General features: G+C 39.9%; 2 protein-coding genes across 6 annotated transcripts in view; one reads left to right on the top strand and one right to left on the bottom strand.

Moving 5' to 3' along the window:
- The window catches only part of grip1 (glutamate receptor interacting protein 1), a 302,489-nt gene extending 292,293 nt beyond the window's left edge, over nt 1-10,196 (top strand). For 3 of the 5 annotated variants that reach the window (XM_073059570.1, XM_073059574.1, XM_073059572.1), the window contains exons 20-26: nt 3,318-3,468; nt 4,665-4,763; nt 6,925-7,036; nt 7,143-7,211; nt 7,549-7,785; nt 8,179-8,325; nt 8,437-10,196. In XM_073059570.1, coding sequence (XP_072915671.1) covers nt 3,318-3,468; nt 4,665-4,763; nt 6,925-7,036; nt 7,143-7,211; nt 7,549-7,785; nt 8,179-8,325; nt 8,437-8,676 — 1,055 coding nt within the window. In that variant the 3' untranslated portion in view covers nt 8,677-10,196. The remainder of the gene's footprint in view (nt 1-3,317; nt 3,469-4,664; nt 4,764-6,924; nt 7,037-7,142; nt 7,212-7,548; nt 7,786-8,178; nt 8,326-8,436) is intronic. The other 2 variants (XM_073059571.1, XM_073059575.1) reach the window with 1 other exon arrangement.
- A 144-nt stretch (nt 10,197-10,340) lies between these two features.
- Nucleotides 10,341-24,169, bottom strand: part of helb (helicase (DNA) B) — a 67,374-nt gene continuing 53,545 nt past the window's right edge. Inside the window, 4 exon segments of the mRNA XM_073059576.1 lie at nt 10,341-10,911; nt 12,834-12,857; nt 12,859-13,500; nt 16,724-16,870. Coding sequence (XP_072915677.1) covers nt 10,801-10,911; nt 12,834-12,857; nt 12,859-13,500; nt 16,724-16,870 — 924 coding nt within the window. The 3' untranslated portion in view covers nt 10,341-10,800.

A 24,169-nucleotide genomic window follows, 5' to 3' on the forward strand; every position in this document is an offset into this window, starting at 1 on the left:
ACTGTATGGGACGGAAGGGTTGGATTGATTTTGGAATTGATTTAAAGGGCATGTACTGTTCTATGTAAGACAAAATGTAATTCTGCCACATGTGGGACTTCCCGGTGGCCAAACATTTTAATTCCCATTCCTGATCCAACATGTCGGTCCATGGTCTCGTGCAATGATGAGGCTATACCTTATATTCTGTCTGTATTCAGCCTGATGGCATGAATATTGATTTCTCCTTCTGGTAAACAAGTTCACCCCCTCCTGCTCCCCCTTCCTCTATTCCACACTCTGACCTTTTACTTCTTCTCACCTGCCTATTACTTCCCCCAAGTCCTCTTTTCCTTCACTTTCTCCTGAAGTCTACTGTCCTCTCCGATCTGAATCCAATCAGCTCTTGACCTTTCCCACTCACCTGGCTTCACCTATCAGCTTCTAGCTAGCCTCCTTCCTCTCCCCCCACCTGTTCATTCTGGCATCTTCCCCCTTGCTCCTCAGTCCTGAAGAAAGGTCTCAGCTCAAGATGTCGACTATCCATTCATTTCCATAGATGCTGCCTGGCCTGCTGATTTCCTCCAGCATTTTGTGTGTTTTATTTTGGATTTCCAGCTTCTGCAGACTTTCTTGTGTTTATAAAATGTAATTCTGTTTGATTAACTTCTCAAAACTGTTCACGTCTCCTCAACTGCACTGTGCTGCAAAGAACTGGACATAAAACTTGCGACTAAGTAATAAGTTAAATGACTGATGGGAAAGAACATAAGGGATATAGAAAAAGATTGTCTGCTGCTTGAGGATAAACATCAGTACTGACTGGTAGATGCAATATCCATTTCCATTTTAGCAGATTCTATGTACTATAATTGATCTGAATAGATGCTCTGGTAGACAGAAGATTCAGCGACTCTATTGATGTTAAAAGCCTTACAATTACATCATCAGCTCATTTATTTATGGTCTTTTCCTTGCGGAAGAATATTCCTGTGCAAAACTCCTTACAAGGTAAAATGGGTGCCAAAAATAAAGGAAATATTTGGAGGGATGACCAGATATTTGGTCAAAGTAATAGTTTTTTTTTCAATAGGATCATGAAGATGGAGATTGATATATCACCAGTAAAATACCTTAGTGTCTATTGGCATTTGAAAGCTTGATCACCAATAACAGAGTGTGGGCGTAGGAGGTGAGAAGGTAGAAAAGCACAAGGCTGGAATTAGAGGAACACGGACTGGTATGCTGGAGTTAATTGGGGATGAAATGAGGTGACTGGAGGAATTTAAACATGATAGATATCTTGGGGGTGGAGGGGCTGGAGATACATCTCTACCAAAGGAGGTGTAAGGCACTCCTTCCCTCCACTAGCCTGCAGGTCATCCTTGGGCAAGGTGTAGCACCTGCTTAGCCCTCGATCAGTGTAGTGAAGCCATGGGAGCAGGTGGTGGATGGTTGAATGAGCAGCTTGTGCAGATCACAAGTCCTGGTTATGCGACCACTGATGCCAGGCAGATGATCCCTGAAGAGTATTGGTAATGGCTGGTGTCGCCCGTCTTGTAAAGACACTGCCCAGCAGATGGTAGCAAACTACTTCTGCAGAAAAATTTGCCAAGAACAATCATAGTCAATGTTAAGGCATATAGCAAACATTAACTTCAGCAACCAATCTTTGGACCTGATCGTGGACTGTATATTAAATTTAAAATGCAGCCCTAGAGCTATGGACAATGGGCAATTGAAAAATCAGACAATGTTAATTAACATTCATTTTGGGTGTCTGGAATGTGTCTGCGAAGGAGGTGTGCAAATTATATGTGATTCAAAAGAAACATTGTATAGAATTGTCCTTTGATCATTAGCACATAAAATATCGTGTAATAGTGGGTCAAACGGGCCTCTTCCTTTGGAAGGGTCTCAATATGATGCCTGATGCTCGCTTTTGTTGTTCATCTGCTTCAGTCTCTCTCCAGTGACTTTGTTCACATTACAACAGTCAAGACCATGATCGCCCAAGTCATACGACATTGCACATGATTATGATGAGATAATTTGTTGGGACTGGATGCCAATCTCTTCCAGCAATGGCACAGGAAGCAAAATAAATGACTTTTCCAGTTTGTCATTGCTGTAGGTTTACACATGGTCTTATGTACTTTCACTGTTTGTGCCATTCTGCTGTGACATTGTTAAATGCAAACCATCAGCAAAAGCCTACATAATTTATGTAATGAGTAACTTGTGATGGATCTGGTCATATTCCTGGAATTACAAGCACATAATAACCTGTTGTGAATGTAATGGCTGCTTATTTGTCATAAGTAATCTAACCCTTTTTAAATGATTCATTTCTATTGATAATCAATTAAACCTTCAGTGTCTTCTTCAATTCCTCCCCTCACATCCATCTTTCCAGCTAACTTATTAAGTAGATTTGGTTAGAAAGCTATTCATCAAAATGTAGACCCCCTTTAATGCTAAACATGCTGTTTCAAGAATCTGATTATTTTAGTGTAGACACAATTATATCAGTTTGAACTTTGTAATGTTTTGATTAACTATCCTAGCCAACTTAGTGCATTTCTTTTAGAGCTATCCTGTCCTTGTAGATACTTCAAAGTTTCCTCTCTTATGGATGAATGTTGAATACAGTTTTTTCCCCTCCTGTATAATGAATCACTTTATAATTCTGATGACTACCAACCAAAAAGCAGCCATAACATTAAATTTACAAATGTGCACAGGGCTAGAATGTGACATTTAACAATGTAAATTTAAATGAGCTGTTGTAACTCCACAGAATGTGCGTTCCACCAGCCAAAAGGTAAGACATTATTCTGCTTCACTGCAGAATACTGCTGGATAATGTCAGTACAGTAAATTAGGAAATAATGATGCTGTCAAGATTATTTCATATTTTGATGTCAAATATAATCTGTGTGTTGCATATTAAGAATATGCAAATATAATACTCTGCTTTGCGATGGATGTGGTAACTGATTTTCTTTAATAATGGTTTCTAGAACTGGCAGGTAATGGCAGTAATTAAATTAAGCTGCTCAGCAGTGTGAAATAAACTGTAAACAGTGGTATAACCCAGACTGGTATAATTGACAGAGCAAAAGCAGTTTATTAACCAAATGAAGGTTTGGCAAGTAATTTTGACAAATTTGTGAATCTTCTTGTGAGATGACACTGTCTGTAATATTAAGATTAGTTGGTGCCTTGGGCTTTTTCTTGCTTTCTCAATTCCTTTCTTTCACAGGATTTGATACATTACTAAATATTCCCAGACTGCATCTGAACTCTTGAATATTCTCTATTTTTCCCTTCCTTAGTTCCATCTGGATATCAAGCCTCTGGTTATAGCCTTCACGCACATGAATGGAAAACTGCTAAACTGACGTATCCACCTGCCAACAGGCACCATAACCCTTATCATGATATGACACTGAGTGATGACGAATGGGAAAGACCCACCACCAGTAGGTAAGTTGCACAATTTATTCTTCATAAAGTTGCTATTTTTCCCCTTCAAGCTGTAAGTGGCTTTTTAGTCAAAACACTTCACCTGTGAAATGAACAACTTTAATAACAAACAGGAACATCTGTTATGTTTTCCTATGTTGCAATACATCAAAGAATAACATAATGATGCAAGGCGAGCTTAGATTTAAGCTTGTTTATATTGTAAATAATATTGTGTGCTACAAGTGTGCACGTATACAAGTCCCATTTTTTTCCCTTTATTTTTATTCAGCCTGGTTTTCTGAAGCCCAAAGGAAATTGATGCAGTTCCACAATTGTACAATTCAAATGGCTAATAATTGAGAGCAGAACCTGGTTAGTTTTGTCTCTCTTCGTTCCCCCGCATTTTACAAACTGAATTGTAGTGTCCCCTTACTCTGCCCTCATGCAAGACTTCCCCATTTCCTCAAGCTAGACAGATTCAGTGGATACCCCCAGTCCCGGCGTGGTGTAGTTGGAGGTCGTTTTATTATTCACCAGTGTGTTACAGTACTCAGGGAGCTGGTGGATAAAGGCAGTACTTCTCAGCACGCTAACAAAAGGCAGATTCAAATATTGATTGAAACTCCTTCGATTCTAGCAAGTGCTTCGGACTACGAAACGAAATGTGCAAACAATATAAAATGGCTGCTTTGATGACGAAAGTTGATTGTTTAACAGTATGATAATGAGCAAACAACAGCTGTGAACCCATCCGTAAGCAGTGAGATCTAGTAATTAGAAATAAAACAACAATCCTAAGTCAGGAAAGACATAACACCCCTCTTCTGTGACTATAGAGATAAAATAAGAGACTTTCCTGGTTTGAATGCCTGAGTATAGAGTGACTGGCATATTTTTGCAATATACAGACAGCTGCATTATTTTCAAGCGTATTTTGAACTACCTATCCAACTTAGTAATGACAGAAGAGGAGACCTTGAAAAACTAACCCTGTGCATAGTGAATTCCTCCAAAGTTAGGAAAAAACCTTTGATTTAGACAATTCATCAGGATTAAGTATGACTTACTTCCACTCCAGTTTTTAAGTTCTGTAACTGCTAAAGAGGTCAGAACTATAGATTCTTATGTAGATTGTTCAGGAAATGTCTGACAGGACAGGCACCTGTGTAGTTTGTATGCAATGGCATTCCTGATGCTCAATTCCTTATGCACAGCTTCAAGATTCGCAATACCATTTCGTCTACCGTGAGTGGTGTGAGCCAGTGGTTTCCAGAAGTAGGTGGGGGTAATCCATGTCTTCAAGAAAACTTAAGGTACATCCATGAATTTAATCTCTGGCCACTGTAAATAGTATAGTGAAATCCTCCAAATTGCTTCCTTTATGCCCTGAATTTCTATGGAATTCACCCAGTTCTCCAAATTAATTATTTTAAACAGAAGAGGAAACCTTGAAGATGCAACACAACTAACCCTGTCCACACACTCCCATTGTTTCTCACAGGCCTTAAAAGCTTACCTGCTTTTCACCTCACTCTTTCAAGCAAACTTGGGCACCAGCATCTTAAAGTCTTCTTTATTGTATAAATTATGATGTGCAGTCCAAGCCTCAGCTTTTTTTCCAATCGATGTAACCATGTACCATGTGTGTCTGTCTGCTGGAATTTCCATCGAATTTCCATCGAATTTTCAGAGAGTAGTGTGTAGGCCTCCGTTAGTCTCGATAGACCATGGATTTGCGCCTTGGAAAGTTTCCAGGGTGCAACCCTGGGCAAGGTTTTTTTTTAAATGGAAGACCGGCAGTTGCCCAAGCTGCAAGTCTCCGCTCTCCGTGCCACTAAGGGAAGGGCATTAGGACCCATACAGCTTGGCACCGGTGTCATCGCAGAGCAATGTGTGGTTAAGTGCCTTGCTCAAGGACACACACGCAGCCTCAGCTAAGGCTCAAACTAACGACCTTCAGATCACTAGACGAACGCCTTAACCACTTGGCCATGCACCAACAGAGAGTAGATTATTAGTAAAGGCTGCAGATGCAAGAGCCTACTAGTGTTAAATCGTAACAAGTGAAACGTGAAGTCGTGGCAAAATTAAATAGGAATCACAAGAGGATGGTTAAAATTCTTACTACACTTTGCACATCTCAAAGCATCTAACAATCTTTACCAAAGGTGAATAAGAAACAACTATTGCTTGATGATTAACTGAAATGGATTTGAAGATACATGAATTTGAAAGTAATGTATTTCTCACCTTCAGTCCTTGGGGTGGCTTAGTGTTGATGTGCTTTATGAGTGGTACAGTTCCCCATCCCATTAGATCAATATTGCCCCAGCCAGTCGGCTCTTAGAATTAGATCACAGGGTTTTAATACCAATTATTTCCAAGTGGCATGTAGTTAATTATTGTGAAATAAATTAGATGAAACAAAATGCACTGCCAGACTCAACAGTTTCCTTTGTTGTTAATGCAGTGTGCTTGGCAGAGTGGGGGTATTTTTTAAGCATTTCTAGCCTCAGCCAGTTTAGCAGATGGCAGGGAGAACTGGTGTCCAACTCTTGTTTGAAGGAGCATTTCAGCCCTCTGCTCTCAACACCAAGCTACATTATTACTTAAAAGTAGAACTGTCAATTATCATCTTTAAAATATCAAAAAACTCACGGTGCACAATCAGAATATAACCAAGTTCAACACCTGCTTCTGCAGGTCGCTTTCTGCCTGACTGTTGTCTCAGATGTAGTCCTTTTTTCTGCTGGACTACAGCAAATGGTTTTTTGCTGATCAGATTCCAGGATCAAGGACAGAGGTTATGAATTCTGCTGCTGTTCAATCTCAGGGGCAGGTGACGCCTGTGAGAGAGGAGGGAAAGAGTACATCTCACCTCCTGATCTTTCCCACCTCTTGTTCCTGTCACTACCTACCATTTCCTTTTTCCCACTATCACTTCTTTTGTACCCTACAATTACCCCACCCAATGCTTACTTTCTCCTGCAATGTTATAGATGTTGATTGAATGTAGATGTGATTGGTAGACCTGGAAAGGAATTTCAGAACAATGATAATAACCTCCAATAAAGTAAAATAAAGGTGAAGCATTTTCACTAGCCTAATGAAAATGAACGGCCTGACTATTCAATTATACAATCAATTGTTTAATTGCTTACCAGGTCTATTTGAAAAACCATGATGAAAAAAATATTTCTAGTACTAATGCATGACGAATGTGCACCTCATTTTAAAAACTGAATATTAATTTCTTTAAGTGGGCTATGTATTTGTGATGTTATCCAAAACTGGTTGATATTTATATATTAACTTCTGGACATCTGATTTCAAATTGTACAGTGATTTTAAAAAAACAATAATTATTAGTTAATATCAAGAGAAAAGATATTTAATTTTGCCATTGGGTATTTTGACAGTATGTATGCACCCCCCAAGATTTTTAATGCTATATCCTTTCTGAATAAATTTCAGTTATGTAGGTGGACAAGATGGGTTAGAAGCAGATCAGGAAGAAAATTTTTGGTCGCAGGCCTTGGAAGATTTAGAAACCTGTGGTCAATCAGGAATCCTGAGGGAATTGGAGGTATCAAATTTTCACTTTTTGCAATATAGGTTTTCACTGTTCTAAAAGAGCAATGAGACACAGCTTTCAATTTTCAGTCTACCGCATCTGGTCTTGCTAATTACAGGAACCTAGCTCCTCTTCAAAGATGGCTGCCAACCAAAAGGATCTGAATTTGAAAGACTTGGCTTTATTGGTACTTTTTAAATTTTAGAATTGGTGTGAAATTCAAGATCTAACAGTTTGATACATTTGAAGATTTCTGGTTGAACCTTTAGACAATTGCAACTTTTGTGTTTAACAGGAGATAAAATCTGCACTTTAAGCCATACTAACAAATCTATATACATGTATTATTTAACAAATGCCAATAGCAAACTCTATTTTGCTTTGGGTTTTTTTTTTGTTCAAAGTATTTGTTTTCACTCACTAACATTTTAAGATTTCCCCAACTCTCATCCACCTTCCCCAACAGAAACCTTTCCAGTTTTCTGGGACGCAACCTTTTACAGTTCTGTTATCTCCTCCAACAGGCAACAATCATGTCCGGAAGCACACTGTGTCTGAATGATGAAAACAGCCTGACACACAGGCCACTGGGAAGACAATCCAGCTTCCAAGAGAAAAATGCTGTCAGGGCACATTACACCCAGGTTGCCCGTAGCAACACTTTACCGTCAGATGGCGTGAGATCAAAGTCATTTGCTATTAGGAAGATCAAGCAAGAAATGAAAGAGATCATGTCACCAACACCAGTGGAGCTGCATAAGGTTTCAGATTCCCTAAAATATATATTCTAGTCATGTTTCTATCTCCATTTAGATTTGCTTCAGGATAGAAAATGGATTAGTTGAAAATGCAATTCCCTTAGACAAATTCCATGAAGTGATTAGCACAGCAAAGTTCAGTTGTTTTTCCTCAGATTTACTTTCAGCAAGTTTTGCAATGGAGTTGTAATTTAATTTCAATTATAAATGCTTGATTATTCAAAAATGATGACCTAAAGCAGAGTAAAATTAGACTATTGTTAGAAATTTCGATTCCCCACATGGTGTATTTTAATAACATACTGAGCAACTAGCACACAGCTGTCTGCTCAAACATAGCAAATGACGCTGGACCATATTTGAATGTTTTCAAATTAATATTCTTATCTTTCACAGGTAACACTATACAAAGATTCAGACATTCAGGATTTTGGATTCAGTGTTTCAGACGGCCTGCTGGAGAAGGGTGTATATGTAAACAACATTCGCCCAAATGGACCGGCTGCCCTTGGTGGAGTCAAGCCCTATGACCGGTTATTACAGGTATTAGCAAGTTGTACATTCAAAAATATCACTACAAACTACAGGACATAACTTCTGGGAGGAGACACAAAGTTGTGACTAATTGGTGGCTGTTTTGTTTTCTTGGAATAGGTAAACCATATTCGTACCAGAGACTTTGATTGCTGCCTGGTGGTGCCATTAATTGCAGATTCTGGCAATAAACTTGAATTGGTCATCAGCAGAAACCCACTGGCTTCTCAGGAGGTGCTCTCTGAAGATCAGTCTTTACAACTAGAAGAATGGAATGAGCAGGACGAAGCTCATGGTTATAGGCAACACAAAGGAAGGCTTGGTAGTAGTGAGCTCCAAGAAAATACCAACACATTGTAGTGCCAGGTATTCAGTCCAATAGACTGAGGCATTGTTTATTCCCCCAATGGTGCTAACTCACTTTTTAACAACTTTCATTTGTAGAAAACCCATCTCAGCAACCATTCATTATTTCTCACAGGTACCAAGTGCATACATTTCATAAATGTACAGAAAACCTGTCTTTCCTCACACTGCAAATGACAAAAGGTTTGACAAACATTAAGCCAGTCTATGCAGAGCACAGCCATGAAGGAAAAACGTTGCCAAGAGCTCCCCACCCCCCACGGTGCTTATTGTCTAAATTTGAGATTGTTTTTGTATATTATGATGATCTATGATGCTGCCAGCTGGTTCCTGGGCAAGAAAAAAGTTATAGCATGCTATTTGAAAATTGAGCATTTAAAATTATACACAGAAATGATTATAAAACTATTAGTGCAGCATAGTCTTTACCCATAATAATTGTAAATGAATGAAAAGTTTAACACTGCACAGACAATTAATATTAAGCTAGTCTTCTATGAGCTAGTTTTTGGCCAAAGTTGTGGTACTCAGTGGTTAGGGCATTGAGTCAATTCTTGGCTTTTATTTACAGCCCATACTTATGACAGTGATGTAACAATCAAGCTGACCCCTCTTTCACACTGCAAAATATTAGGAACTAAATTTTAGTGACGCTTATTTTGAAAAGCACCAACTTGCTAAAGAATTTTCTGGGATGAAAGTAAGAAAGAAACATCCCAGTCCAATACCACAGGTGACCTTCCAGGCTGGGAATTTATTGCCTCACCTTTTTCTATGAAGAATCTGATATTGCCATAGATATTGTAACCGATGATATGCATCTGCCATGTGGATTACTAGGTCTTGAATCTCCATCCATTTTCAAACATGTAATCCTAAACCTGCTCACTTGTGTAAACTGTCTTCACATTTTATGGTCCATTATTGGGGTTGGTAACTAGTTAAGGAACACATTTGTATTTGTAAATGATTGACTTTATAAATCAGTATAACGAAATTTGAATTTTACTTTGATGTACATGAACTTAAGGCTGGTTAAATATCTTAGTATTATCGTTGCTTGTGCCTCACTCACTATAATGGATCAAAACGTATGGGGGTAGATTCTAAAATTCTGTAATCATACAATGTAGCAAGAGTGGCTAACAGAAAAATAAGTTTCAGTAAAATTTTAATACTGCACTATCCAACCAGTCAGAAATCCTAATAGTTTGGCAATTATCTCACCATGATATTTCCCGTATTCTCTCACTGGAGCCCCCATTTCTCCACTCCCTTTAAACTCAGTCAATTCCCCCCCCCCCCCCAACACCTTTTAAACTTGCCAGGTTCACAGAAATGTTAAGGTAGTTCACTTTGTCTTTGAGATAATATCCTGTAGTGTGGAAAATTTGCTTGTCCAGCACCACCAAAACCCTGAGAGTCCCAGCTGAAGTCTTACTTTGGTCAGAACTGCTGATCCACCTCTAGTTGTATTCCATCTCACTGATGATTAAAGTCTACTCCCCAATTTAAAAATCAAGGGAATGTTTCTACCCTCCTTTGACCCATTAACCGTACAGTTACCACATGTTAAAATTTTCCAGCCTAAATATGTGATGCATATTTTAAGAAAAGCACTGCCAGCAACACAAATACAGACAGCTACAACTTAGATATTACAGATTTGATTCATGTCCTTTGGACAATGTATTTTTATTTGCAACAAGTATTATAAACTGTAAAGTATTTTTGTACAAATTTCCTACTTTGGTAGCATGATATTTATCGTCTAAGGTTTTGGGAATCTTCACGGCTAATTTGTATGAGATATGCAAGATTAAATAAAAACCACGTGAAACAAAACGGCTTCCTAGTGTATGAGTGGGCACAGATGCTGCTTGAAAGATAAGATTCAGAATAATTACATTGTAAAAATAATTTTAGAAAATTTAAAATAGCAGCTGAAATTTCCACAAGTGTACTATCGAGGAGTTTTAGTAACTAGTTTTTCCTGATTGTTTGATGCAAATTATGACCAGTTTAAAAACATAATGCACATACCATTCAACCTCAGATGTCAACTTGACCACAGTCTATTGCTAATATGACCTTTTTGTGTAAAACTTGCACATCACATCATTCACTCTCCTCTTTAAACAGCTTTTTACTTGTATCTCTTTGTGGTGAGTAGTTGTGAATTGTCATCATCTTGAACTTCGTGCAGCCAAGAGGTGATTCCATCAGTATCTGCAATGTAAATTAACATTCATGTGGTTTAGTTAGGCAAATAATTATGATTTTTCTCAACATAAATCTAGTCATGGTTCAACAGTTTTTAAGTGAGTACTAACTACAATCACATACAATATTAAAAAGGCAGAGATGTTTAAATTATCTTGCCAACATTTATTAACTCAGTAGTCACTCCTATCATTGTGGTATATAGATCACGCACTTCGAAGACCTTCAAGTTCTTTATTCTTTAGGATTTTTCTTAGTCGTCACATTTTAATAGGTCATAACACATTGCCAACATGAATCTTGAGAAAACTAGAAAAAAATAGAAACACTCAGAACGTGGCAAATAGAATATAGTGTTGAGAAATGTATGGACATGCACTTTGGTAGAAGGAACAAAATCATAGCAGAAATCGGGCAGAAAATTGAGAAATCCACAGGTGCAAAGGGACTTGGGAGTCCTCGTGCAGCATTCCCTAAAGGTTAATTTGCAGGTTGAGTCGGTGGTGAGGAAGGCAAATGCGATGTTAGCATTCATTTTGAGAGGACTAGAATAGAAAGAGCAAGGATGCAACGCTGAGGCTTTATAAGGAACTGGCGAAACTGCACTTGAAGAATTGTGAGCAGTTTTGAGTCCCTCGTCTAAGAAAGGATGTGCTGACAGAGAGGATTCAGAAGGGGTTCACGAGAATGATTCTGGGAATGAAAGGGTTATCAGATGTGAAACGTTTCGATGGCTCTAGGCTTTGATTCACTGGAATTTAGAAGAATGGGGGGGGGGATTGCACTGAAACCTATTGAATGTTGAAAGGCTAAGATAGAGTGGATGTGGAGAGGATGTTTCCTGTAGTGGGGACCTGAGGACGCAGCATCGGAATAGAAAGACGTCCATTTGGAATGGAGATGGGGAGGAATTTCTTTAGCCAGAGGGTGGTGAATCTGTTGAATTCATTGCCGTAGGTGGCTGTGGAGAACAAGTATCTTGGAGGTGTATTTAAGGTGGAGGTGGACAGGTTCTTGATAAGTCAGGGTGTGAAAGGTTTTGAGGAGAATGGGGTTAAGAGGGAAATGGATCACCCATGATGGTCAGTGGGCCAAATGCCCTAATTCTGCACCTATCTCTTAATTGCCTTATAATAATAATGGGGCTTTTCTCTCTGGAGTGAAAGAGGATGAGAGGTGATGTGATAGAGGTGTACAAAATGACGAGAGGCATAGATTAAGTGGACAGCCACAGACTTTTATCCCAAGCTGGAAATAGCTAAGAGGGGGTATAATTTTAAGGTGATTGGTGGAAAGTGCAGGGGGAATATTAGAGGCATTTTTTTTTTTTATATAAACACATATGTGGAATGTGTTGCCAGGGTGATGACAGAGACAGGTATGTTAGGGACATTTAAGAGACTTTCAGAAGGGCATATGGATGATAAAAAATGGAGGACTGTGTGGAAGGGAAAGGTTAGATTGATCTTGGAGTAGTTCAAAAGGTTAGCACAGCAATACTGGCCGAGGGGCCTGTATTGTGCTGTAATGTTTTAATGCTTAGCATCAGATCAATGGTCATTTCAGGGAGAATATATATTAGCAGATCTTGCATATCCACAGCTACCTGTGGCAATGAATTTCACAGATACACCAATATCTGGCTAAATCTATAATAACACAATCAAAAGTGATTATCTTAAGCCCCTTGAAAATCTGAACAACAATTGCTTTCATGTAAGTTACAACTGTTCAAGTATTTGATTTTTTTTAAGGATGTTAGAAGCTCCTTGGACTCCCAAACCCTTGCAATTAGCAGTGCTGTTATAATGATAAAGACATACAGAAGCTAATGTTTCTTCCATCTTTTATCTTACCAAATGTAAACTTGACCTTGTATTAATTCTTAAGCCATTTAGACCATCCCAGAGTTAAATAATTCTATTTACCTTTGAGTATTTTGGAACAAATCCTCTCACCAGCCAGAGTATTATCACTTCTCTTACTGCCAGGTGCCCAGCTTGGTTCAGATTTTTCAGAGCTGGTGGACACTTCTCCAATTGTCCCTACCAACTTATCTCTTGTAGATCCATCATCAACTTGAAGTAAAGTGTTCACTGCTTCAGTTGGCCTTTCCTTGGTCCTAATACATTCTGTGCTGTCAAGCTCAAGACTTAAAGGAGACCAGCTGTAATTCTGTGCAAATGCCAAATCTTCTGAATAGGAGTCTTCTTTCTGAGATTGGGAGTTAGCTCTATCCTTTATTTCATCTGCTACACAGGATGTCAAATTGGGCACCGCCTGAGTCGAAGAAACAGATGAATTAAACAGGGCTGGACAGAGCTTTGCAGGAGTGGGTGCCCAACTTGCCTGTTGCTGGAACTGTGACCCTTCAAAGTATGGCGCAGGTCTTGGTTTTACTAGTTTCTCCTGCAGCAATTCACGAAGGCGAGTATTTCTCTGGGGGCTTCTGGCTGTCACTGCTGTAGTGAAGTGATTCTCAGATGTAACAACATATACACGCTGGCGCCCTCGTGTGACTGCAGTGTAAATGTGCTGCCAGTTCTGTCTTCCTGCCGTTCCCACAACATACACAATGGTGTCAGCTTCAGAACCCTAAGACAGAAATCGATTGAAACAGTCGCTCAAATACTAAGCAAACTTTCTGCAGATCTTAGCATACAAAAGACCAGAATGTCCAGCATTATGTTTTGTTTGTGCATTCCAAATCAAGGCTGCAATCTGGGACTATGACTAAATATGAACATCTGGGAAAGTGACATGGTAAGACTTTAATTCCTGATTACACTCCATTAACTTTAACTGTATGTTTGATAATCAACACTCAATGTAGTACGAGTATCAGAGGAAGTTACTAGCCCTCTGAAGCAATGAGGGGGAGAAGAAACTAAAGGATTTGGTATTCTTTATAACCAAGAGAATGTCTGCAGATGCTGGAAATCCAACGTCAACTGTTTATCCTTTTCAATGGATGCTGCCTGACCTGATGAGTTCCTCCTACATTTTGTGTGTGTTGCTGAAATAGAGAGGTACCGCCTAGCAGAGCATCATCGTCATAAGGCTTTGGCGAGAATAGGCAGGGGCAAGGTAAGTTGGTCCTTATTTCTTATTCAACTCCAGAGAGAATAGGGGTTACGTCTACAGAGCCAGTGTTCTGCTCTGGGTGTCAGATGTGGGATTTTCAGGAGACTCCCAGCCTCCCCGATGGCCACATCTGTACCAGGTGTATCAAGATGCAGCTCCTTAGAGACCGTTTTCGGCAACTGGAGCTGCAGCTCGAATACCTTCAGCTTGTTAGGGAAAGTGAAGCAGTGATAGACAGGAGCCACAGAGGGGTAGTCACCCCATGGCTACAGGAGACAGATAAATGGGTGACTGTCAGGAGAGGGACTGCAGAATGTCACATAGTGGAGAGCACCCCTGTGGCCATCCCCGTCAACAATATGTACTCCATTTTAAGTACTGGGGGGGGGGGGGGGGGGAGAGGACAACCTACCTGGGGCAGGCAACAGTGGATGTGCCTCTGTCACTGAGTCTGGGCCTGTGGTTCAGAAGGGTGGGAAACTGAAGAGGATGGCAGCAGTAACATGGGACTCTATAGTCAGGGGAACAGATAGGTGATTCTGTGGACGTGAAAAAGAAACATGGATGGTAGTTTTTCTCCCAGGTGCCAGAGTTTGAAATGTTTCTGGACACGTCCACAATATCCTGAAAAGGGAGGTGAGTAGCCAGAAGTTGCACATATTGGTACTAATGACATAGGAAGAAGGGAGAAGACCCTGAAAAAAGAATACAGGGAGTTGGGAAGGAAGCTAAGAAGCAGGACCTCGAAGGTAGTAATCTCAGGATTGCCGCCTGTGCCATGCGACAGTAAGGAGTAGAACGAGGAGGCAAATAAATACATGGCTGAAGAATTGGAGCAGGGGGCAGGGATTCAGATTTCTGGATCTTTAGGACCTCTTCTGGGGCAGGTGTGACCCCCTGAGGGGGAGCAATACTGTATTCTTGCTGGCAGATTTACTACAGCAGTTGGGAGTGGTTTAAACTAATAATGCAGGGATGGGAACCAGCATCATGGAGCCAAGGCTAAGCCAGCAGGTTTACAAGTAGGTGAGGAATGTAAGGAACAACAAGCCAATAATTGGGTACAAATGCAGACAAAGAGCTAATTTGTACCACAGAGGCAAAATTCAAAAGGACAAAGAATGTAGGACTGAAGGTGCTGTGTTTAAATGCACATAGAATTTGGAATAACATGGATGAACTTATGACATAATTGTAGGCCTCTGTTAGTCTTGATAGACCACAAATTTGCACCCTGGAAAATTTCCAGGGCGCAAGCCTGGGCAGGGGTTTATTTTAAAAAGGAAGACCGGCAGTTGCCCAAGCTGCAAGTCTCCCCTCACCACGCCATCAATGTTGTCCAAGGGAAGGGCATTAGATGGCATAATTACAGATTGGTCGGTATGACAATGTGGGCATCACAGAGTCATGGGTGAAAGGCAGCCATAGTTGGGAGCTTAACATCAAAGGATATACTTTGTGTTGAAAGAACAGGCAGGAAGCCATAGGTGGTGGTGTGGCACTGTTGGTAAGAGATTGAATTACATCTTTAGAAAGAGGTGATAGAGTCAGAGAATGTTGAATCTTTGTGGATGGAGTTAAGAAATTGCAAGGGTTACAAGACATTATGGGAATCGTATACCGGGCTCAAAGTAATAGCCAAGATGTGAGGTTGAGATTGCAAAAGGAGCTGGAAAAGGCATTCAATAAGGGTAATGACACAATTGTAATGGGGGACTTCAATATGCAAGGGGATTGGGAAAATCAGATTGATGTCGAATTGTAAGACAGGAAATTTGTTGAATGCCTACGAGATGGCTTTTTGGAGCAGCTTGTGCTTGAGCCTACTCAGGGAAAGGCTATCTTAGATTGGGTGTTGTGTAATAACCCAGATCTTATCAGGGAGCTTAATGTAAAGGAACCCTTGGGAGACAGTGATCCTAATGTTTAAATTCATTCTGCAATTTGAGAGGGAGAAGCATGAATTCCAGAGGCATGAGAGAGGAGCTTGCCCTGGTGGATTGGATGATGGCAGAGCAGGGATGGCTGAAGTTTCTGGGAATAGTTCACAAGGCGCAGGATAGGTAAGTCTCACAGAAGAAGTTCTCAAATGGCAGTGATGGGCAACTGTGGCTGACAAAGGAAGTTAAGGACTGCATAAAAGCCAAGGAAAGGGCATAAAAGGTAGGTAGCAAAAGTAAATGGAAGTTGAATGATTGGGAAGCTTTTAAAATCCAACAAAAGGCAACTAAAAGAGCTATAAGAAGGGAAAAGATGAAATATGAGGGCAAGCTAGCCAATAATATAAAGCAGGATACTAAAAGTTTTTTCAGTTATATATAGAGTAAAAGGGAGGTAAGAGTTGATATTGGACCACTGGAAAATGATGCTGGTGAGGTAATAATGGGGGACAAAGAATGATGGATGAACTTGTTAAGAATGGCAGATTAACTTAATGAGTACCATGGAAAACAGCTGCAGTGTGCCAGAGGTCCGTGAGTTAATCGTTTCCTGACCAGTCAGGGCATCAAAGGATATAGAGAGAAGACAGGTGTATGGAGTTGATTGGGATCCAGGATCAGCCATGATGGAATGGCAGAGCAGACTCGATGGGCTGAATGGCCTGGTTCTGCTCCTATGATTTATGGTCTTAAATAGTGGCTCCCAAGTACAAAGCCAGAAGTATCTATCCAGCTCCACACAACTGTTTAGCAGCTAAATGCAGGCCATCAATATTTAATATTGCATTTCATACCTGAAAAGTGTGGATTGTTCTGGCCCATGCATGCACCAACTTGCATTCCTTCCCCACTTCTTTAAAATCCACCAAAATCTGTCGATCATCCTTGTCATCCAGTAGCAAGAAACGATTGTACGAAGTATTTTCATATACAGTTTTATCCTGCAAATTAAGCAATAAAAGGCTTTTTACATCCACATAGGCACAAAAGTCATTTCGGTGATTTTATTCTTTAATGAGAATTCATTATTTCATCTGTAATGAACTGTAAAAGTATTTGACTGATTTACAATTGCCTGACATCAAAATTACCCTACTTAGTGAAGAAATATATAATGTCATTATTTTAAAGTATCATTTTGAGAATTTCACAACCTTGACTTAGTTACTGACCATGTATTCTCCTCACTTCTAACAAATATCACGTGGAACGGAGGCCAGTACAGGCTCCAAATTTCTTCTCATCTCTGTCCAGAATGCTCAGCTTATTATTTTGAGACATTGGCAAGTGGTTCCAGACAAATCAGCCAGGGAAGTCAACAATCCTGCCTCTATACTGTCAATCCCAAAAGAATTTTTGTTGTATTTCTGTGTATTCCTTCATTCTTCTGAATTCAGCTTAATTTCTTCTCACATGACAAAGCTGGCAACCCTGCTATCAATCTGGTAAACTTTGGCTGCAATCCCCCCCATTTTAAATCTATCCTGCTCTAGGTAGGGAAACCTGATCTAAGCACAATACTCTAGATGCAGTCTTACCAAAGTGTCTTTATTCTTGTACTCAAATCCTTAACCTTGTCTTTTTAATCCCCTACAGATTCTATTAACTTACAGTGAATTGCATACAAAGGCATTCAGATACCTTTGCAAATCAAAAGATAGATTTGTCCTTTGATTATCGGTTTGAGCTACTTAATTTTAATTAATTCCCCTTCCCCTGTTGTTTAGTATTTGAGGAAAAAGTGTTGAATATATAAGGGTCAGCTACAGAATGAGTTATAACATTAGTGGAACAGAGCATTAATAGTTGACCTGATAAAAAGCACATTGTTGATCAAGTAAACGGTAAAGTTAGAAGAATGCTGCTATCAGGTGGGCAAGAAAAGACAGGAATGCTAGAGTTTGTAATTCTCTTGTTGCTTGGAAGATGAGTGGGAACCCGAGAGAAATTAAAAGAAACCATTGATTTTTTTGTTGGCTAGTTTCTGGTGGTAATTTACCATGTTACAGTAGATGAGTATGGAATTCCTTTGGAAGTTATAGACATATAGTGTCTACAAAAAGTATTCATTCAACCAACCCCCTTGGAAGTTTTTGTCTTTTACTGTTTTTCAACATTGAATCACATTGGATTTAATTTAGCTTTTTTAACACTAATCAATAGAAAAAGACACTTTCATGTCCAGGGGAAAGCAAATTTCTACAAATTGGTCAAAATTAATTACAAATATAAAACATAAATTAACTGATTGAATAATTACTCACCCCCTTCAAGTCACAATTTAGTAGATGCACCTTTGGCAGCAATTACAGATTTGAGTCTGTGTGGATTAGGTCTCTTATCAGCTTTGCACATCTGGACACTGCAATTTTTCCCCATTCTTTTTACAAAAATGCTCAAGCTCTGTCAGATTTCACGGGGATCGTGAGTGAACAGCCACAAATTCTCAATTGGATTGAGATCTGGACTCTGACTTGGCCTCTTCAGGACATTAACTTTGTTGTTTTTAAGCCATTCAGTGCAGCTTTGGCTTTATTCTTGGGGTCATTGTCTTGCTGGAAAACAAATATTCTCCCAAGTCACAGTTCTCTTGCAGACTGCATCAGCTTTCCCTCCAGGATTTCCCTGTATTTTGCTGCATTCATTTTACCCTCTACCTTCACAAGCCTTCCAGGGCCTGCTGCAGTGAAGCATCCCCACAGCATGATGCAGCCACCACCATACTTCAGAGTTCGGATGGTGTGTTTTGATGATGTGCCAAACACAGCGTTTAGTCTGATAGCCAGAAAGTTCAATTTTGGTTTAATCAGACCATAAAACCTTCTTCCAGCTGACTTCAAAATCTCCCACATACCTTCTGGCAAACTGTAGCTGAGATTTCATGTTAGTGTTTTTTTCCCAGCAGTGGCTTTCTCTTTGCCACACTCCCATTAAGCTGCAACTGGTGAAGCACCAGGACAATAGTTGTTGTATGCACAGCCTCTCCCATCTCAGCCACTGAAGTTTGTAACTCCTCCAGAGTTGTCACAGGTCTCTTAGTAGCCTCCCTCAGTAGTCCCCTTCTTGCACAGTCACTCAGTTTTTGAGGACAGCCTGCTCTAGGCAGATTTACATCTGTGCCATGTTCTTTCTATTTCTTGACGATTGACTTAACTGTACTCCAAAGGATATTCAGTGAATTGGAAATTTTCTTATATCCGTCTCTTGATCTGTGCTTTTCAATAACCTTTTTTGCAGAGTTGCTTGGAGTGTTTCTTTTGTCTTGATGGCACTGTTTTTGCCAGAATACTGTCTCGTCAGCAGTTGGGACCTTCCAGATACAGGCATACTTTTACTACAATCAATTGAAACACCTTAACTGCACGTGGTGATCTCCATTTACCTAATTACATGACTTCTAAAACCAATTGGCTGCATCACTGATGATTTGAAGTGTCATATTAAAGGGGGGGGGTGAATACTTATGCAATCAATTGTTTTGTGCTTTATATTTGTAATTAATTTAGATCACTTTGTAGAGATCCATTTTCATTTTAACACAAAGGTGTCTTATTCTGTTGATCAATGTCAAAAAAGGCCAAATTAAACCCATTGTGATTCAATGTGTAAAACAATAAAACATGAAACCTTACAAGGGAGATGAATTTTTTTTTATATAGGCACTGTACTTTGTTTCCTGGAACAGACTGAGTCATTGAACACTATAACACCAGAATAAATAGACTGAGGAACACCTTCTACCACAGAGCCGTGGCCTCCAACACACCACTCCCACAGAACAATGAGTGAAACTGTGAGCACACACAAGGACTCAAATACTTGCACTAACGGCACTTTGTGCATTACTGTGATATTCTGGTGCTGCTGCAACTTATTTTCTGCTACTTATCTATTTAATACTGTTTTTCTATTAAAGGTTTCCCCTGCTATTCGAAGGTAGAGCGTTCCTATGAAACTGTTTGTAAGCCGAAATATCGTAAAGCAAAGAAGCAATTACTGTTAATTTATATGGGAAAAATTTTTGAGCATTCCCAGAGCCAAAAAATAACCTACCAAATCAAACCAAATAACACATAAAACCTAAAATAACACAAACATATAGTAAAAGCAGGAATGATATGATAAATATACAGCCTATATAAAGTAGAAATACTGTATATACAGTGTAGTTTCACTTATCGGGAACACAGTGAGCCAAAATTGATTTGGAGAAAAAAAAAATCGGCACGCATACGTACGCACATACACACATGCGCAAACAACTGCCCACACAAGGCTTCACGGTCATTGTAGTCTTTCTCGGGGTAAACACACGTATAAAGTGGGCATCTTTTATTCGTAAAAGCGAAAATCCTCTTTGGTTAGCGAAAACGGGTACTAATGTAGGTCTTTCGTAACAGTGAACTGTCATAAAGCAAACGTTCAAAAAACGGGGGCCACCTGTACTGTCTTGTTTTTATCTACCATTTTATTTAATTGCCTGAGAGGAAGCCAAACAGAGTTTCATTGTACCTATATATAATGACAATAAAGATCATTCAATTCAATGCAGCACAGACACGGGCCCTTTAGTCCATCTAGTCCATGCCCAACTATTAATCTGCCTAGTCCCATCAACCTGGACCCAGACCAAATCCCTCATACCCTTCAATCCATGTATATCGGCAAACTTCTCTTAAAATGTTGTAACTGAACCCGAATCTAACACTTCCACAGCTTCTTCCACACTCTCACCATCCTCTGTGTGAAGAGGTTACCATTCATGTTCTTCTTAAATATTTCACCTTTCACCCATGACCTCTAGTTCTAGTCTCACCCAACCTCAATGGCAAAAGCCTGCTTGTATTTACCCTATGATTTATCCCTTAATTTTGTATTCCTCTATCAAATCTCCCCTTTTTCTCCTATGCTCTAGGGAATTATGGCCTAAACTATTCAACCTTTCCCTATCATTTAGGTCCTCAAGTCTTGGCAACATCATTGTAAATTTTCTCTGCCATCTTTCAATCTTGATATCTTTCCTGTAGGTTGTGAACAAAACTGCACACAATACTCCATATTAGGCCTCACCAAATTCTTATACAACTTCAGCGTGCAACACCTCAGACTTGTCTGCATTAAATGCCACCTGCTATTTTTCATCCCATTTTCCAGCTGGTCCAGTTTTGATAGCCTTCCTCACAGTCCATCTATACTAATCTTGGTGTCATCCACAAATCTGCTGATCCAGTTTACTACATTATCATCCAAATCATTGATACAGGTGATAAACAGCAATGGACCCAGTACCATTTGTCACTTGTCACAGGTCTCCCATCAGAGATGCAACAATTTACTACCACTCTCTGGCTTCTCCTGAAAAACTAATGTCTAATTAAATTTACCATCTCATCCTGAGTGCCAAGTGACTGAACCTTCTTGACTAACCTCTATGAACCTCTCATATGGGGCCTAGTCAAATACCTTGCTAAAGTCCATGTAAACAACATCCACTGCTATGCCTTCATCAATTTTCCAAACTCTATAAAATTGGTTAGACATGACCTAACACACACAAATCAATGTTGACTATCCCTAATCAGTCCCTGTCTATCCATATACTTATATATCCAGTCCATAAAACCATAAAATATAGGAACAGAATTAGGTCACTTGGCCCATCGAGTCTGCTCTGCCATTCCATCAAGGCTGATTTATTATCCCTCTCAACCCCATTCTCCTGCCTTCTCCCCATAAATTTTGATGCCCTAACTAACCAAGAACCTATCAACCTCTGCTTTAAATATACTCAATGACATGACCTCCACAGCCATCTGGGGCAATGAAATCCAGATTCACCACCTTCTGGCTAAAGAATTCCTTCTAATCCCTGTTCTAAATGGATGTCTCTCTATTCTGAGACTGTGCCCTCTGATCCTAGACTCACCTACTATAAGGAAACATTCTCTGCACATCCACTGTCTAGGCTGTTCAATATTTGATAGGTTTCAATAAGATCCCTTTGTCTCCCCCATTCATCCAAACTTCAATGACTAAAGGACCAGAGCTATCAAATGTTCCTCATAATTAACCCTTTCATTTGTGGAATCATTCTCATGAAAACCCTCTAGACCCTCTCCAATGCCACCACATATTTTCTAAGACAAGAGGCCCAAAACTGCTCACAATGCTCCAAGTGCAGTCTGACCAATGCCTTATAAAATCTCAGCATCACAATCTTGCTCTTACATTCTAATCATCTCAAAATGATTGCTAATATCGCATCTGCCTTCCTTACCACCAAGTCAACCTGCAAGTTAACTTTTAGGGAATCCTGCACAAGGACCCCCAAGTCCCCTTGCATCTCAGATTTTTGAATTTTCTGCATTTGGAAAATAGTATACACCTTTATTTCTTCTATCTAAATGCATGACCATATAAACTCCCCTACACAATATTCCATCTGCCACTTCTTTACTCATTCTCCCAATCTGTCCAAGTCCTTCTGCAGACTGTCTGCTTCCTCAACACTACCTGCCCTTTGTATTGTCTGTAAACTTGACCACAAAGCCATCAACTCCATCATCCAAATCACTGACATATAACATGAAAGGAACTGTTCCCAAAACTGACCCCTATGAAACACCATTTTTCACCACCAGCCAACCAAAATAGGCCCCCTTTATTCTGGTTCTGTGTCCTGTCAATCAGCTACTGCTTAACCCATGCTGGTACCTTTCCTGTAATACATTGTGCACTTACCTTGTTAAGCAGCCTCATATACAGCACCTTGTCAAAGGCCTTCTGAAAATCCAAGTTAATGATTCTGGAACCATTCCAGGATCTAATGATCCTTGGAAGATCATTACTAATCCCTCTACAATATCTTCAGCCACATCTTTCAAATCCCTGGCATGTGCACCATCTGGTCCAGGTGACGTATCAACCTTCAGACCTTTCAGTTTCCCAAAGAACCTTCTCTCTAGTAAAGGTAACTTCACACACTTCATGACCCCATGACACCTGGGACTTCCACCATACTGCTAGTGTCTTCCACAGTGAACACTGAGGCAAAATACTTATTCAGTTCATCGGCCATTTCTTTGTCCCCCATTACTACCCCTCCAGCATCATTTTCCAGCAGTCTGATATCCACTCTCACCTCTCTTTTACACTTTATGTACCAGAAGAATCTTCTATTATCCTCTTTAATATTATTGGCTAGCTTAATTTCATATTTCATCTTTACCTTCATATTGACTTCTTTAGATGCTTTATGTTAGCTTTTTAAAAGCTTCCTAGTCCTCTCACTACCCACTAATTTTTGCTCTATTACATGCCCTTTGGCTTTTATATTGGCTTTGACTTCCCTTGGTAGCCATAAATGGAGTTTTCTCAGGTTGGCAGTCAGTGAGTGGAGTGCCACAGGGGTCAGTGCAGGCGCCACACCTATTCGTGATACTGTATACATTTATGATTTGGAAGGGGCCTCTGAGTGTAGCACATCTAAGTTTGCTGATGGCACTCAGTTGAATAGGAAAAAAAATAGTGCAGAGGATGTGGAGAGTCTACAGAGAGACATGGATAGGTTAAATGAGTGGCCAATGGTCTGGCAGATAGAGTTCAATGCTGGTAAATACAAGGTCATCCACTTTGGAAAGAAGACTGGAAGATCAGATTTTTTAAATTGTTTAAGATTGCAGCTCGCTGCTGTGCAGAGGGACTTGGGATGCTTGTGCATGATTCACAAAAGGTTGGTTTGCAGGTGCAACAAGTTATCAAGGCAGCAAATGGAATGCAGCCTTCCTCAATAGACTAATTGAACTTAAGAGCAGGGAGATTATACTGCAACTCTACAGGGTTCTGGTGAGGCACCACCTGGCATTCAGTTCTGGTCTCCTTACTTGAGAAAAGACACACTGGCCTTGGAGGCAGTATAGAGGTTCACCAGGTTGATTCTGCAGATGGAGGGGATTAGCCTCTGAGCAGAAATTGAGCCTACTAGGTTTATACTCGTGGAATTTAGAAGAACGATGGGGGATCTTATAGAAAAGTACAATACTATGAAAGGGATCAATAAAGCAGAGGCAGGAAAGTTGTTTGCACTGATAAATGAACCAGAACTCGAAGAAATAGCATCAAAGATCAGGGGAATAGATTTAGGAAGAATATAAAAAAATTTGTCCAGGCAGGAGTAAATCTGTGGAATTATCTGTCTAGGGAAGCAGTAGAGGCTATCCCATTACACTCAGACCCCGCAG

Source organism: Hemitrygon akajei, chromosome 10 (assembly GCF_048418815.1).
Source record: "Hemitrygon akajei chromosome 10, sHemAka1.3, whole genome shotgun sequence".
NCBI lineage: Eukaryota > Metazoa > Chordata > Chondrichthyes > Myliobatiformes > Dasyatidae > Hemitrygon > Hemitrygon akajei.